Raw genomic sequence first — 14,099 nt, 5'->3', positions numbered from 1 at the left:
ATTTATTTATTTATTTATTTATTTATTTATTTATTTATTTATTTATTGAGAGTGCGGGGCACAAGTGAATGAGGAACAGAGAGAGAGAGGAAGAGAGGGAAAAAGAAGTGGGGATCACCCAAAGCAGGGTTTGTGCTCACCCGATGAGAGACTCTAGCTCACCTGATGTAGGGCTTGAGCTCACCAGATATGGGACTCAAACTCAAAAGCTGTGAGATCACCACCTGAGCCAAAGTCAGATATTTAACTGACTGAGCCACCCAGGCGTCCCCTGATGTCTATTTTAAAAATGAAGACTTAACTCTCTCATCCTTTGCATAAATATGCATGTAAACTTTCTCTCTCTATCCTCCTAATGTAGTGTTATTTTAGTTAGGTCAAAATTGAATGTTTACATTTTATGAGTAAATTTTATTTACAGGCTGTTACAGTATACTGTATACAGTATACTGTATATATACAGCATACTGTATACTGTATATTTACAGTATACTGTTAACATTTCCTTTCTTGTGTGCTTCCCCCCAAAATTAATAATCTGTTTATATTTTTACTTGTTTACGTACTTATTAGCAATTCTCATACTGTCTTCTAGAAGTAGAAATCTCTCAATATATTTAAAAACAATCAGGTAGGGGCGCCTGGGTGGTGCAGTCGGTTAAGCGTCCGACTTCAGCCAGGTCATGATCTCGCGGTCCGTGAGTTTGAGCCCCGCGTCGGGCTCTGGGCTGATGGCTCAGAGCCTGGAGCCTGTTTCTGATTCTGTGTCTCCCTTTCTCTCTGCCCCTCCCCCGTTCATGCTCTGTCTCTCTCTGTCCCAAAAAAATAAATAAACGTTAAAAAAAAAATTTTTTTTTAAATAAAAAATAAAAACAATCAGGTAATTTATCAGTTTCCATTTTTTTTCTTATATATATGCCTCCAGAGCCTTTCATTGCTCTCTAAGCTGTTGCAAAGAAATCTTCCTGGAATCTCCCTTCACCAACAGTCTGAAGATTTCCTTCACTTTTCTCTGTTGGATATTCTTTTCCTGGATCCTATGACTTTTTTTCTTGGTTTACTCCTCATTTTGGTAGAGTATGTCTTCAATATCTTGCTGAAAAGGGTGCATGGTATATAAGTATTTTTAGACTCTGTCTTTATTCTAGTCTTATACTTAGTTGATAGCTTGGCTGGGTGAAAAAATCTATGTTGTTATTTTTCTTCAAACATTTGGTAACATGCTCCATTGTCTTCTGGCTTCCAGTGTTTCTGCTGACAAGTCTGAAGTCAATCTTATTCTTCATCCTTTCTATGTGATCTATGTTGTGTCTTAGAAGTCTTTAGGATTTTCTTTTTAACTCTAGTGTTCCAATATGTGGTGGTGTAGATCTGTTCTTATTCTTTGTACTGGGCATTCAGCGAGTCCCCTTCATTTTTGTTTTACTTCTCATTCTGAAACGTATAATTCAGATGTTGGACCTCCCAAATAGATTCTCTAATTTTATTTTTTTCCTCTCCTATTCTACCACTAGTCCTTTTGTCCAATTATTATTATTTTTTTTAATGTTTATTCCTTTTTCAGAGAGAGAGCATGAGCAGGGGAGGGGCAGAGAGAGAGCAGGATACAGAATCTGAAGCAGACTCCAGGCCCTGAGCTGTCAGCAGGGTGTGCAACTGAGCCACCCAGGTGCCCCCAAAATGAAGGTAAGTTAAGGAAATTTTCAGACAACATCAAGCAGAATGACATTTGCATAATAGGGGTCCCAGAAGAAGAAGAGAAAGAGAAAAAGCCTATAAACTTATTTGAAAAGATAATCGCTGAAAATTTACCTAATCTGGTGAAGGAAACAGACATACAAGTCCAGGAAACCCAGAGAGTCCCAACAAAGATAAACCCAGAGATATCTACACCAAGATATATTATAATTAAAATGGCAAAAGTTAAACAGAGAATCGTAAAAACAGCAAGAGGAAAACAACTTATTACATACAAAGGAAACTCCATAAAGCTATCAGCAGATTTTTCAGCAGAAACTTCACAAGCCAGAAGAGAATGGCATGGCATATTCAAAATACTACAAGGATAAAACTTCCAACCAACAATTCTCTACCTATCAAGGTTATCATTGAGAATTGAAGGAAAGATTAAGAGTTTTCCAGTAAGCAAAAGCTAAAGGGATACATCACCACTAAACTGGTCCTACAAGAAATGTTAAAGAGACTTCTCGAACTGAAAAGAAATGGCACTAATCGATAATTAGACAATATGCAAAAATAAAAATCCCTGGAAAAGGTAGATATATAGTAAAAGTAGTGGATCAATCACTTATAAAGCAAGTATGATGTTAAAAAGACAAAAACAATAAATTTAAAACTATATTACTTAGTTAAGAGATGCATAAAATAAAAATCTGTAAAATGTGACATCAAAAATATAAAATGTGGGGTGAGGGGACAAAGAAAATGTAGTTTGGAAATGTGTTCAAAATTAAAGTAGATGAATCAATAAAAAAACAAAATCAAAGTGTATGCTGTCTACAAGAGACTCACTTCAGAAGTAAGGATATAGACTGAAAATGAAGATATGGAGAAAGATGTCCCATGTAAATGGAAGTGGGGAAAAAAAATAAAGCCAGGGTAGCAATACTCATAGCAGACAAAATAGACCTTAAAACAAAGACTGCAATTATAGACAAAGAAAGACATTACATAATGATAAAGGTATCAATCCAACAAGAAGACATACATTTATAAATGTATATGTATCCAACATAGAAGAACCAAGATATATAAAGCAAATATTAATGGACCTAAAGGGAAAAATTGACAGTAATACAATAACATAAGGGACTTTACCACCCCACTTACATCAATGGATAGATTATCCAAGCAGAAAATTAATAAGAAAACATTGGCCCTAAGCAACACACTAGACCAGTTGGATTTAATAGATAGACAAACAACATTCCACCCAAAAGCACAGAATACACATTCTTAAGTGAACATGGAACAATCTATAGGATAGATCACGTTAGGCCACAAAATTCAAGAAGACTGAAATCCTATCAAGCATCTTCTCTGACTACAATAGTATGAAATTAGAAATCAATTACCAGGAGGAAACTGGAAAAACCATTAAAATGTGGAGATTAAACAACATGCTAATGAACAACCAATGGGTCATTAACAAAATCAAAGAAGAAATTAAAAAACCTAGAGACAAATGAAAACAAATACAACACGTCAAAATTTGGGGGGGGGGCAGCAAAACTATTCTAAGAGGGAAGATCATAACAATACAGGTCTATTTCAAGAAATAAGAAAAATACCAAATAAACAATTTAACTTTATACCTAAAGGAGAGAGAAAAAGAATAAAGGAAGCCCAATGTCAGTAGAAGGAAGGAAATATTGAAGATCAGGGTGGAAGTAAAGACTAAAAAAAGATGAAGAAAAGAAAAGATCAATGAAACTAAGAGCTCTGAAAAGATAAATATAGTTGACAAATCTTTAGCTAGGCTAATGGAGAAAAAAGAGCTCTAATAAAATTAAAGAGGGTTGCCTGAGTGGCTCAATCTGTTAGGCATCTGACTCTTGATTTCAGCTTGAGTTGTGATCTCACGATTCATGGGTTCAAGCCCCACATCAGGCTCTGCACTGACAGTGTGGAGACTGCTTAGGATTCTCTCTCTCCCTCTGTCTCTACCCCTCTTGTCCATGCTCACACTCTCTCTCAGTGCAGCGGGGCTCTGCATTGACAGTGCGGGACCTGTTTGGAATTCTCTCTCTTTCCCTCTCTCTGCCCCCCCCCCCCCACTCACATGTGAGCTCTCTCTCTCTCTCAAAACAAATAAACTTAAAAACTTTAAAACAGGGGCGCCTGGGTGGCGCAGTCGGTTAAGCCTCCGGCTTCAGCCAGGTCATGATCTCACGGTCTGTGAGTTTGAGCCCCGCGTCAGGCTCTGGGCTGATGGCTCAGAGCCTGGAGCCTGTTTCCGATTCTGTGTCTCCCTCTCTCTGCCCCTCCCCTGTTCATGCTCTGTCTCTCTCTGTCCCAAAAATAAATAAACGTCGAAAAAAAAAATTAAAAAAAAAACTTTAAAACAAATAAATAAAAATTTAAAAATCAGAAATTAAAGAGAGGTTACAACTGACACAACAAATACAGAGGATCACATGAACAACTATATGCCAGCAAATGGAACAACAGAAAAAATGGATAAATTCCTAGGATATACATTCTTCCTAAACTGATCCATGAAGAAATAGGAAATCTGAATAGACTGATTACTAATAAAGAGATTGAATCAGTAATCAAAAACCTCCCAACAAATAAAAAAAGTCCAGGACCAGATGGCTTCATTGGCGAATTCTACCAAACAAGAAAAATTTAATACCTATCCTTCTCAGCCTCCTCCAAAGAAATCAAAGAGGAGAGAACATTTCCAAACTAATTTTATGAGGGAAGCATTACCTTGATACCAAAATCAGACAAGCACCCCCCCCACACACACACACACATTAGAGGCCAATATCATTGGTGAACACAGATATAAAAATTCTCAACAAAATATTAGCAAACTGAATTCAACAATAGATTAAAAGGATCATACACCATGATCAAGTGGAATTTATTCCAGGGATGCAAAGATAGTTCAACATCCACAAATCAATCAACATGATACATCACATTAACAAAATGAAGGATAAAAATCATATGATCATCTCAATAGGTGCAGAAAAGTCATTTGAAAAATCCAGCATCCATTTATAATAACCCTCCACAAAGACAGTTTAGAGGGAATGTATGTAAACATAATAAAGGTCATACATGACAAGTCAACAGTTAATATGTTGGAAAGCTGAAAGCTTTTCCTCTAAGAACAGGAACAAGGCAAGGATGTACACTCTTGCCACTTTTATTCAACATAGTATTGGAAGTCCTAGACACAGTAATTAGGCAAGAACAAGAAATAAAAGGCATCCAAATGAGAAAGGAAGTAGTAAAACTGTCATTACTTCTAGATGACATGAGTCATATATAAAATACCCAAAAGATTCCACCAATAAAGTGTTAGGATAAATGACTTAAGTAACAGGATACAAAATCAACAAGCAAAAATCCATAGTGTTTCTATATACTAATAGTGAATTATCAGAAAGAAATTAAGAAAACAGTCCCATTTATAATTGCATCAAAAATAATAAAATAGGGGTCCCTGGGTGGCTCAACTGGCTCAGTCAGTTAAGTGTCTGACTTCAGGTCAGGTCATGATCTTGTGGTTTGTGGGTTCCAGCCCTGCATCAGGCTCTGTGCTGACAGCTCAGATCCTGGAGCCTGCTTTGGATTCTGTGTGTGTCTCTCTCTCTGCCCCTGCCCCACTCGCGCTCTGCCTCTCTCTCAAAACATTTTTTTTAATCTTAAAAAAAAGAATAAAATATAGGCACAAAATTTAACCAAGAAGATGAAAGACCTGTGCATTGAAAACTATAAGACATTCATGAAAAAAATTGAAAAAGACAAATAAATGGAAAGATACTCTATGCTCGGCTCATGGATTGGAAGAATTATATTGTTAAAATGTCCATACTACCCAAAGCAATCTACAGATTCAATCCAATCCCTATCAGAATTCCCATGGCATTTTTCACAGAACAGTTTTAGAAATAATTCTAAAATGTGTATAGAACAACAAAAGACCCCAAACAGCCAACGCAGTGTTGAGAAAGAGAACAAAGTGGAGGTATCAACTCTCTGATTTCAAACTACAAAGCTATGGTTATCAAAAACACAGACACACAGAGCAATGGAACAAAATTGAGAGCCCACAGTTAAACCCACATATGGATGATTAATGCATGACAAAGGAGCCAAGAACATACAATGGAGAAAGGATTGTCTTTTCAATATATGGTATTGGAAAAACTGGATCACTATCTTACACCATACATAAAAACTAACTCAAAATGGATTAAAGACTTGAATGTTATACCTGAAACCATAAAATTCCTAGAAGAAAACATAGGCAGTAAGCTCCCCAACTTTGGTCTTACTGATAATTTTGTGGACCAGACTTCAAAGGCAAGGGGAACCAAAGCAAAAATAAACAAAGAGGATTACTTTACAATGCTTCTGCACATTGAAAGAAAACATAATCAAAGTGAAAAGGCAACCGGGGCGCCTGGGTGGCGCAGTCGGTTAAGCGTCCGACTTCAGCCAGGTCACGATCTCGCGGTCCGGGAGTTCGAGCCCCGCGTCAGGCTCTGGGCTGGTGGCTCGGAGCCTGGAGCCTGTTTCCGATTCTGTGTCTCCCTCTCTCTCTGCCCCTCCCCCGTTCATGCTCTGTCTCTCTCTGTCCCAAAAATAAATAAAAACGTTGAAAAAAAAATGAAAAGGCAACCAATTGAGCGGGAGACGATTTTTGAAAATCATAGACCAGGGATTAATACCCAAAATATATAAAGAACGCAAACAACTCAAAAAACACAACAACAATAAGAACCAGACAACTTAAAATAGGTAGAGGATATTAATAGACACTTAGTATATCTACAGGTATGTGCAACCATCACCTCTGTCGGTTTTAGAACATTCATCACAGAGGTCAATTCTTTTTTTTTTTTTTAAGATTTAAAAAAAAATTTTTATTTATTTTTGAAATAGAGAGGGAGAGAGCACAAACTGGGAAGGGGCAGAGAGGAGAGACAGAATCCCAAGCAGGCTCCACACCGTCAGCACATAGCCCAATGTGGGGCTTGAACTCACACAGCATGAGATCAGACCTAGGCTGAGAAGCTCATGGGAAGCTCAATGGCCTGCACCACCCAGGTGCCCCTCACAGTGGTCAATTCTTAACCTTCATTTTACTTGGCCTATCAATAGCTTTTGACATAGTTGACCAATCCCTGTCTTGTTGACACATTTTTTCACTTGGCTTTCAGGACATCACACTCTCTTGGTGTTTCTCCCTCCTCACTGGTCATCTCCTTTCATTTGGTTTTGCTTTTCTTCCCCCATGACTTCCTTCTATAGATTGCAGTGCTCCAGGGTGTAATCTTTTAAACTCTTTATTATCCTCCTGGGTGATCTCATCTAGTTTCATGGCTTTAAATACCATCTATATATTTAGTACTATCAAGTTTACATCTCTATCCCAGACATCTTTCACCATCTCTAAGTTTGTGTATGTAACTGTCTGCTCCACATCCCCATGTGGATTGTAATAGATAACTCAACATGTTCAAAACTAACCCTGTTACACCTGCAGTCTTCCCTACCTCAGCTGATGACAATTTGATCCTTCTAGTTGTTCTGGCCAAAAATCTTAGAGTCATCCTTGATGCCATTTCTCTCTCACATACCACATTCAATCCGTTACCAAATTCTGTCGGCTGTATACATTCAGAACCCTATCCCTTCTCCCACCTCCTCTCCTACCCCCTGGTGTGAGCTGTCACCATTTCTAGCTTGAATTACTGCAGCAGTCTCCTAACAGGTCATATTGCTTTTAATCCTTGTCCCTCTACAGTCTAGTCTTAATACAGCAACTACAGTGATCCTTTGAAAATAGAGGTAACGTCTTGTTAGTCCTCTGCTCAAAACCTTGCAGTGACTCCCCACAGTAAAATCCGAAGTTCTTATAGTAGTCCACAAGGCCCTCCAGGACCTGATCTGCCCTTGCTCCTTACCTTCTTGATTTCACTTCTTTACTCTCACCCTTACTTTAATGCAGTTACATAGGCCTCAACTTTTCCTCAAACACTCCAGGCACACTTCTCACTCATTTACAGAGTTTGCACTGGCCAGTCCCTCTGACTAGAAAGCATTTCCTCCAACTGTATGGTTTGGGGATTTGGTTTGGCCAATCCCCTCACCTGCTTTAGGGCAATGTTCCAATTTCATCTTCTCCCTAAGGCCATCTCTTATCACCTTACTTAATATACAGTCAACCCTCTCCACCCCTCTTGACTTCCTCCTCCTCTACTTCCAAACCCACTTACCTTGCTCTATGTTTTCTTTTATCTATAGCACCTTTTAACATACAGTGTTATTTCTTATGTTTATTTCTTAGCTTTGTCTATAGTGCCTTCTTCCCCTCTGGAATAAGTTCTCCAAAGCAAGAAATCCATTCATTGATGTATCCAAGGATATAGCACAATGTCTGGTACAATAATTATGTGTTGAATGAGTGAATGAAAAATGTGGGTGATAGTACCTACTCTAAAATTATTTTAGGGATTAAATTAAATGCAAGGATCTTGACACACAATGGACATCCAGCATGTTAGATTGCTACCTCCCTTCTCCCTTCCCCAAGTATCTTTCCCACTTGCCTCCTCTTATAGCACTGTTCCTTCCCTCTTCTCTGAAAAATTTGACAATTCTGGGCTCTCCTTTGAGTTTAAATCCAGGAAAATCCAACAAAAGTCCACAGATGTCATCTGAGAAGAAAAGGAACACTGGGACACCAGCTTTACCCACTGCCACATTGTTAATCAAATTAAGAAACTGTCACACAGAGAAGCAGAAAGACCCAAAGAGATGGAAAGATAAATGTTTTTGTTATTGGAGTTGGAGATTTATTACACCATTTTTTAAAATTACCTTTATTGAGGACTAATTTACATGCATTAAAATATACATATTTTAAGTGTACTGTTTGATGAGTTTTGACAAATGTATAGGTAATCTGATTTGGGATGGAGGGCATTAAGGTCACCTGGGATTATGTAGGTCCAGGGGTTTAACAGAGGGATCCTGGCCAGGAAAGAGAACATTAAGACTCTTGGAAAACATAAACAGAGACAAGTGGAGACACCAGGGCCAACCTGAAATTGTTCCTGGGGTCTCTATGCACCAGGATCTGAACCTCCAGAATGTCTCACAACTTCGTGGCACCTCTTGGCCCTCCTGAGGGAGTGGGCCAGCTGCCTTTCACACCAGTCTCACGTGTATATGCCAGGAGCGGTGACCTGTGACTGAGCCCTCCTTCTCTGCTCTGCAACTGTCCTGCCAATACCCACACCCCTCATCCTCGCCTACCGGTGGGGATGGGAGGGGTCCGTTCCAGACCACGACAGCCAATTTTCACCGCTGCCAGACACCCACCGGGTCTGATTTTCTCTCCAGCCTCAGTTAGAAATCGTCTTCGAGTCCTCGGCAGCACCGCAGGCTGGAAAAAGCAAAAGTGCCGCGCCAGGTGTTGGCATCAGAAATACTCCTTCGGGTCTGCCATTCTCTGGTCCCTGGGAGCTCTTGGCCTCTGAGGTGCGATCTACTGAGCCAGCCCAGCAACCAGGTCCGCTCCCGCCTCCTCAGCTTCTGAAATATTCTAGGGGTTGCAGGTTCAGCTTCACTTAGAGACAGCAACTCCGACTTCAGGTTGGCTAGGGAAACTGAGGCACGACTGGGGATTTTAGGTGAGGGGTCTAAAGTTGGCCGCAGACTTTACTCCTGTAACTGCGATAACCCCTATCGAAAGCCCAGTGTGGTGCGTGCCGATCTAAGAAACCAGTGGGCCGGTTTGCACAGACATCTGGGGGATAGCGAAGCACCGCCCAAGCGGCTGGGAAACCTCAGGGGTGGCGCGGCTGGAGGTGGGGCCAGGGGTGGGTCCTGGCGGAGGGCGGGGCCGACCTGGGCTACCAGGAGTGCCAGCCTAGCCCTGTACAGCAGAAGTGGTGGTAGTCGCCTTTGCCCTTGGTTCTTGTTCTGCTTGCGCTCAACCTCGAAGCCATGGAGGCACCCCAGGAGCTTCTGAGTGGGAAGCTCCAACTCTGCTTCACCCCCGCTGCCGGGACCAGCCTCCTGATGCTCAGGCTGAACGACGCGGCGTTGCGGGCGCTGCAAGAGTGTCGGCGGCAACAGGTGCGGCGGACCCCAGGGCCCCATCTTTCCTAGCCTCTCTCTCTACCTCTCGGGATCTCGGGCCTCAGCCCGCGACCCTGGCGAAGGGACCTGGGGTCTGGGGCGTGGCATCCGTAGGTTCTGATCTCCCCACCTCTCCAAGTGTAGCCCGAGAGGCAGGTGTCTATCCCCCCACCCCCCACCTCCACCCCGGGCACCTGACGCCGGATCCTGGGAATGCCACTTCACCTGCGCTCAGCTCGCATCTGCTCTCCCCGCAGGTTCGGCCAGTGATCGCTTTCCAAGGCAACCGAGGGGTAAGTAAGGGCCTAGGTTGTGTGAAAGAGGTGGGGTGCGGGGAGAACAGAAGTAGGCTTTGGGCAGGTGCGGCCAAGGCGGGAAGGCTGACAGCAGTCACCGTCTGAGGAAGTTCCGAGAAGTGAACTCCGAGTGGGGCGGAGGGGCTGCTGGGGTTGTGGTCCCAGGAGGCTGCGGTTGAGGAGACTGTGTCCTCTCATTCTCCTGGGGGACTCAAGCCCAGCTGCACCTGGTGTATGTACTAACGAGCCCCGTGGGACCCATCTTCAATCTTAGGGCTGGCTAAGGGAAGAATGGCAATGGAAGGAGGGGGAGGGGCTGACTTCATGGGGCTTATGGTTCCCCTTTTGCCTCTAGTATCTAAGGTTCCCAGGACCTGGCTGGTCCTGCCTCTTCTCCTTCATAGTGTCCCAGTGTGGCCAAGAGGGCCCTGGTGGCTTCGACCTTGTGTACCAACGCTTAGGCAGGTAAGGGGGAACCGGTATCAGGTAAAAAGGGTTTGTGGAAAGTTGGGGAGGCTGATTCCAGAGGTACTTAAAAGTCCACCCTCCTGGGATTTTTTTCCACCACCCCTTTCCAGATCTGGGCCTAACCACCTCCACTGCCTGGGCCCACTCAGGGAACGCCTCACTATTTGGGCAGCCATGGATTCCATCCCTGCCCCATCTTCAGTTCAGAGACACAACCTAACTGACAGTGCCAGAGATCCTGAGAGTTGGCAGAACATAGGAGACTATTCTGAGGAAGACACAGTTTCACAGCCACAAATGGCACTAAAAGAGGTGAGGCCACAAACTGCAGGTGGCTGGAATAAGGTGGGGCACAGCCTGAAGCCCAGAGAGCCAAGTGCCCCTGCCACTTTCCCTGCCAGGTGCCAGATCCACTGGCAAGCAGCCAAAGACAGTCACTCCCAGGATCCTCAGAGGAACACATGGCACAGTGGGAAGTGAGGTACCTGGGGCAGGGTGGGACTAACCTGGGAATCTCTGGAATTGCCTTTCTTTCTAATCTCCACTCTAAATGCTTTAATAAGAGATCTAGCCCTACCTTGGCCTTCATCTCTCTCATTCCCTCTTCAAATATCCTAGAAACCAGACCCATCTTCCAAACAGAGAACCTGATCAGGCACTGCCTTCCTCAGCTAGCCAGAAACATTCGGACAAGGTGAGTTGTCCAGGGATTTTAGCAGCGGATTTTCCAAGAGATCTTTGTTCGATCAGGATAAATTTTAAAATTAGGAGCCTTTATTCTGATGCTCCCAGAGTTCATTCTATGAAATTAATTTTCAAGAGAAGTGCAGAATACACCTCTGGCTTACTGTTTATGTGACATTTTCCCCAATAGAAGCGCCCAGCACCTGCAACCACTAGAAAACTAAAAGAAAAGAGGCTCAGAACCCTCCCTTTGGCTCCAAGTCCCCTACAAGCACTGCCCAGTGAGGACCTGCAAGAGGGAGATTGGGAGCAAGAAGATAAAGATGAAGACATGGGCTCCAGGCTGGAACACAGTCCCTCAGTTCAAGCAGGTGAGTTAAATGAGAGAAGGGCAAAACTGCTCTAGTTGGAAAAACACCTAATCACTTTTCTGTCCTTTTGCTTCCTTCCTAGATTCTGAATCCCCAAGCCCTGAAGAAGTACCAGATTATCTCCTGTGAGTCCCCTGCTACTTCCAATTTTATCAAGCCTTGTACATAGGAGATATTAAGATAAACTTCCTGTGACCTAGAAGCTTTTAGGGGCAATGAAATTAAAGGTGACAATTCTGCTCCTGGCAGGCAATACACAGCCATCCACAGTGCAGAGCAGCAACATGCTTATGAGCAGGACTTTGAGATGGATTATACTGAATACCGCATCCTCCATGCTCGTGTTGGGGCTGCAAGCCAAAGGTTCAGAGAGCTGGGAGCGGAGATCAAGAGAGTTCAGCAAGGAACTCCAGAACATAAGGTAAGGACTGGACCCAAGCTGACTTTCTAGCCTTACTGGCCATAAACTCCCTAATTTGCTCAGAAGACTGGTAACCAAAGTGCCAAGCCAAGTCTGTTTTGAGAAAAAGTAATCTCTATCATTTGATAGAATGAGATGGGAAGTTATTGCTCTCCCTTCAGAAAACTGGAGTTCTTGGCGCATCTGGGCGGCTCAGTCACTTAAGTGTCCAATTTCAGCTCAGGTCACGATCTCATAGTTTTTGGGTTTGAGTCCCTCCTCAGGCTCTGTACAGATAGTGCAGAGCCTGCTTGGGATTCTCTCTCTGCCCCTCTCCCACTTTCTCTCTCAAAATAAGTAAGCTTAAAAAAAGAAAAGAAAGAAAACAGTTTTTTCTCAAGGTTCAACTTGGTGCTAGCATTTTCTTTGTTTCAGGTGCTGGAAGAAAAAATAGTCCAGGAATATAAGAAGTTCAGGAAGGTAAGATAAGGTCTGGGAATGGTAGCAAGAAGGTAGAAATGGTAGATCTTTTTTTTTTTTTTTTGATGTGGATAATTTTTCTTTGCAGCGGTATCCAGGTTACAGGGAAGAAAAGCGTCGCTGTGAGTACCTGCATCAGAAATTGTCCCACATTAAAGGTCTCATCCTGGAGTTTGAGGAAAAAAACAGGGGCAGCTGAAGCTATCAGAAGGCTCTTTACCCTCTCTCTGCTCAGTGAGATATGAAGGAACAAAGCAACTATAAACTGCAGAGTGCAATTGTCTGCTCTTCTTATTGCTGAGTCCATGGTGGCAAGTACGAGAGCTCTTCTATTCTCTTTAAGATTTCACTTTCACTGTTGTCACATTTTACTTTTTAGGATGTGGGCACAGTGCCAAGATTCCACAACTGTGCCCAGGAGACTAGGAAGAGTAGCAGAGGCTTGGCTTCTTCATCTTTAGTTCAGCCAAGTCATTTTCAAATCCTGAGAAATGACACCATTCCCAGGACAAGATACCTTGAGAACATTAGAATTTAGCCTGGTAGCCTCCCTAAAGCAACAGTAGAGAGAACTTTTGGTAACAGAGCTAAAAGAACTTGTAATACACCTGGATATAATGGAAAAGGGCTTAGTTGTTCCCCATGTACTAAAAGTAAATTCTTTTACAAACATGGCTAAAAAATGAAAACTGATTGCTTCTGTGTCCTCTGTATAAGTTTGTATGCTTTCCTTAAACTCTTCAAGGCAATAGTTATTACCTACGACTATCTATTTGTACCATTTCTTGGGTGCTCTGAAAAATTAGATCCCCAGATCCCAGCCCAGGTCTTATGTATTAGAATCTTCAAGGTTATGGTTAGGCATCTTTACTTTTTCAAAGCACTAAGGATGATCTTGCTATATATTTTGCTATTAAGGCTCTATCAAATCCATCTTATAACTGGCAGCTAGAGATTACAACAGGAATAAAGTTCTCTTTTTCAAACCATAGAGTTTGAGGATCATCTACAAATAGGGCTCCTATCTGGAATTATCTAGTACTAAAAACTTTAAATACAGATAGGATTTGGATTTACCCAGAAAACAGGGAAATTCATTTGAACAAAAGATCATGTCAGTCCTATCCTTTTTGTTCCCCACTGTTGCAGAAGAAAGTGGATGCTTCATTCACAACCAGGAATGATATGCCTTTCCCAGTTCCACTGGAGAAGGAAGTTAATGGGCCACACCTGGGCTGTGGGGGAGAGAGGTGCACCCAGCAGTGTCAGCAATTCCTGAAACAACTTGGATGGAACCCCAAACTGATGCCACACCCATACAGGGCATTTTTGGGCAGAGACTAGCCTTGGGAGGTATAAACATGCTCAGCTGCGTGACAAGGGTAAACAGTAACCCATCCTTAGGGTATGGGCAGGGCCTGAAACAGACCCAACAAAAAAAGTCCCTCACCTGTTGTAGTCATCAGGCCAGGGGCCTGGGCAATAAACATGTAAAGACAGAAAATGACGAAAGGTAGAATGGATTTATAGGTGATGACTATGGACCTA

General features: G+C 42.5%; 1 protein-coding gene across 3 annotated transcripts; it reads left to right on the top strand.

Moving 5' to 3' along the window:
* The first annotated feature begins 1,647 nt into the window (after positions 1–1,647).
* ELL3 (elongation factor for RNA polymerase II 3) lies at positions 1,648–13,976 on the top strand. 3 transcript variants are annotated; one of them, XM_040492525.1, is made up of 12 exons: positions 9,339–9,849; positions 10,110–10,145; positions 10,504–10,613; positions 10,727–10,928; positions 11,018–11,097; positions 11,235–11,310; positions 11,491–11,671; positions 11,754–11,796; positions 11,921–12,092; positions 12,507–12,551; positions 12,640–12,673; positions 13,701–13,976. In XM_040492525.1, coding segments are annotated over exons 1-12 (1,113 nt in total). In that variant the 5' UTR covers positions 9,339–9,717; the 3' UTR covers positions 13,703–13,976. The 3 variants fall into 3 exon arrangements, with proteins under 3 accessions (XP_040348460.1, XP_040348459.1, XP_040348458.1); XM_040492526.1 differs by lacking the exons at positions 9,339–9,849; positions 13,701–13,976 and adding an exon at positions 1,648–1,686 and having other exon boundaries at positions 12,640–13,255; XM_040492524.1 differs by lacking the exon at positions 13,701–13,976 and having other exon boundaries at positions 12,640–13,255.
* The last annotated feature ends 123 nt before the right edge of the window (positions 13,977–14,099 follow it).

This window comes from Herpailurus yagouaroundi, unplaced genomic scaffold, assembly GCF_014898765.1.
Source record: "Herpailurus yagouaroundi ecotype Mexico unplaced genomic scaffold, PumYag 184, whole genome shotgun sequence".
NCBI lineage: Eukaryota > Metazoa > Chordata > Mammalia > Carnivora > Felidae > Herpailurus > Herpailurus yagouaroundi.
The sequence above is the reverse complement of the archived record's forward strand: the minus strand, read 5'-3'. Positions and strand labels throughout refer to the sequence as shown.